Source organism: Camelina sativa, chromosome 20 (genome assembly GCF_000633955.1).
Source record: "Camelina sativa cultivar DH55 chromosome 20, Cs, whole genome shotgun sequence".
Classification (NCBI taxonomy): domain Eukaryota; kingdom Viridiplantae; phylum Streptophyta; class Magnoliopsida; order Brassicales; family Brassicaceae; genus Camelina; species Camelina sativa.
Genome location: NC_025704.1, coordinates 16,988,242 through 16,991,659, shown reverse-complemented (window position 1 = coordinate 16,991,659; position 3,418 = coordinate 16,988,242). Strand labels below are relative to the sequence as shown.

Genomic DNA, 3,418 nt, shown 5'->3' with positions numbered 1-3,418 from the left:
AAAAAAAAAAAAAAAGACATTAAAGCACGTGAAGTGTGTCCGAAGACAGCCTAACTGGGCCTGTTAAGACACATGAACAAAGGACCTACTTACTTACTCTCAAACTTCATTGATTGGAATTGTCCAAAACACTTTATCGTGTTGTGTTTTGTGTCAGAAACATGGGCAAAATTGTAAATTACAAAGAAAAATTTTTAAGCATATCGAGAACGAATTTTCGTATTTTTTTTCACTATTTTTATTCGCTTCTTAAGTACATATCTACGGCTATGGCAGAGGCAGGTTCGTACGAGTATAATATCACCATTTCTATTCTAGAAAATTCAATGATATTTATTAGCTACCACCACTACAGCATTATATTGATTACACATATTATAAATTCGATCTTATAATATATATTTCACCACTTTATTTCCATACAATTTGAGGAAAAAAAGAAATGAGATGGCCATAACTTTACTATAACCAAAGTTAGAACAAAGGAAATTGGATAGGATTCAAGGTTTTCTTTTTGGTTTAAATCGTAATTGGGATTAAAGAAAATGCAATTTTGTAATGAAATAGCGTGTAAGTGTAGAGGTGTAAAGTAAGGCTTTTACCGTCACGGAAGGAGAAGCCGGGCTTGGCGGCCGTGGCGGTAGCGGCGATGAGAAGAAGGAAGAAAGACACGACGGTGATACCTCCCATTTTGAAGGACGCCGAGAGAGAGAGAGAAGAGATGAGTGTAAAATGTAATTAGCAAAGAGACTTGTGGCTATTGCTTATAAGGAGACGGAACTATTAAAATGACCTTGGAGGTTACTGTATATTACGAGTGTGTGCCACTGATGTAGTTCGTCGCGTCCCACGTGGGGTGGTGACCTCACTCCTTTTACACAGAGATTTGGAACTGACCATTATACATTTTGGGGTTACTTTCGGAAATAAAATTTTGATGCAATTATCTTTTTGCTGTTTTTTGTATAGTCATTAGTCAAGCTCTGTTAGGCGGTGACTGGGGAAGCCACAAGTATAAATTGGTAAATGGGCATAAGTATTTACATGTTTTTTTTTTGAACAAATAAGTATTTAAATGTTATTACTACAAAATACTACAAATATAGATTTGATTGAATGAAATAGAAGAGTCTTGTTTGACAAAAAAAAACAAAAACAAATATAGCTAGTAAATTTAAAACTCCATTTGGTAATGGTTAGGATTCGGATAATTTTGATAGTTAAAGTTACAATTCGAGTTGCTAATTCGTATAAAGATCTATACTTCGGATGATTAACAAAATTTCGAGAAATTTAGATTATGTTATTGTTTAATTTTTTTACAAATATTTTGTTAGAACGAATGAATACAAGTACTATACTAAAACTTTAAAAACTAACATGAGTCGAATCTGAAAAACAGTTTGCAAATGATTATAATTTTTTTTTAATGTAATAATTTACTTTTACCTCTAAAATCGAGTAATTATATGATAAAGTAAGAAAATATATCATTCTATTTTTTTTACTCTAAAAAATTATTTACTTTTATAATGTAGTTTAAAAGAAGAAATATAGTGAGACCGGAGATATTCTAAAACTAAAGACTAAAAAAAACACACCCCTTATCCACATGCCAAAAACACTTGAGTCAAGATTGTGAAAATAATTGAGATGTTTTTTTTAGTAATCTCACATCTGAATCTACTTGATGTATATATGANGAACAAATAAGTATTTAAATGTTATTACTACAAAATACTACAAATATAGATTTGATTGAATGAAATAGAAGAGTCTTGTTTGACAAAAAAAAACAAAAACAAATATAGCTAGTAAATTTAAAACTCCATTTGGTAATGGTTAGGATTCGGATAATTTTGATAGTTAAAGTTACAATTCGAGTTGCTAATTCGTATAAAGATCTATACTTCGGATGATTAACAAAATTTCGAGAAATTTAGATTATGTTATTGTTTAATTTTTTTACAAATATTTTGTTAGAACGAATGAATACAAGTACTATACTAAAACTTTAAAAACTAACATGAGTCGAATCTGAAAAACAGTTTGCAAATGATTATAATTTTTTTTTAATGTAATAATTTACTTTTACCTCTAAAATCGAGTAATTATATGATAAAGTAAGAAAATATATCATTCTATTTTTTTTACTCTAAAAAATTATTTACTTTTATAATGTAGTTTAAAAGAAGAAATATAGTGAGACCGGAGATATTCTAAAACTAAAGACTAAAAAAAACACACCCCTTATCCACATGCCAAAAACACTTGAGTCAAGATTGTGAAAATAATTGAGATGTTTTTTTTAGTAATCTCACATCTGAATCTACTTGATGTATATATGATTTAATTATGATAATAACTGGTAAAGGCCAAATTTGATCGTTTAGATAGGTCACCGTTTGAGATACTACTACTAGGAGAATCGTTTATCGTGGCATGTGTTATGGCCCCAAAAAAAAGTTGGGTGAATTTGCCTAATAACCAAAACAAAAAAACCATAGTATAAAATAACATCATATTTGAAAAAATTTGAAGATTAGGATGAGGTATAATAAAATTACCATTTTAGTGTTTGTAGGTGGTGGAAAGCATGATGGCTCTTGGTCGGAGACGATGGCTGGAGGCCGGCAGCCGGAGGAGGTGGCCGGAGACCGGCAGCCGGAGGAGGTGGCCGGAGATTCTCGCCGGAGATCGTCGGCGGCTGGAGGCAGGCGGGCGGAGGAGGTCGCTGGAAGTGGTCGCCGGAGATAATCGCCAGTGGTGGTCGCCGGAGATTGTCGGTGGTGGTCCGGCGGAACCCCGGCGGTGGTCTGACGGAACCTCGGCGGTAGTCCGACAGAACCCCGGCAGTGATCCAATGGAACCCCGACGGTAGTTCGACGGAACGCCAGCGGTGGTCCGACGGAACCCCGGCTGTGGTCCGGCGGTGGGGTGATGGTGGTAGAAGGGGAGGTGGTTTGTGGTTGTAGAGATAAGGACAAATTGGTATATATTGTATATTATACATAGAATATATAGAATATAGTAGATACATGGTTAGAATAGTTACTCACTTAATTTTAATTTTTTTTTGCGTTATACCTGCCAATTCCCCAAAAAAGTTCAATAACTAAAAAAATCTCGTTATTTTTGAACATTTTTTTCAAAAGTCTTTTGTCTTCTTTAATTTTGTCGTCTTTGGCTACCGTTTTTTTCTTCTTCTTTTTTTTTGGGTTTTATTGTTGTATTGTATATACTAGGTGCTTCCCTACGCATCGCGTGGGTTGTGGTGTAGTTGGCACTTTCTTGTTTTTTTGATCTTTTTCGTTTTCTTTTTTGTATTATTTCGTTTTAATTAGGCATATACGGGCTTTGCCATCACTTTTATTTATACACTATATGTTTATACCATTTCGTTTATATGTGTATAATT

The 3,418-nt window shown here is 33.5% G+C and overlaps 1 protein-coding gene across 1 annotated transcript in view; it reads right to left on the bottom strand.

The window, feature by feature from the left end:
* The window catches only part of LOC104771027, a 2,523-nt gene extending 1,765 nt beyond the window's left edge, over positions 1-758 (bottom strand). The window contains exon 1 of the mRNA XM_010495500.1: positions 603-758. Coding sequence (XP_010493802.1) covers positions 603-690 — 88 coding nt within the window. The 5' untranslated portion in view covers positions 691-758. The remainder of the gene's footprint in view (positions 1-602) is intronic.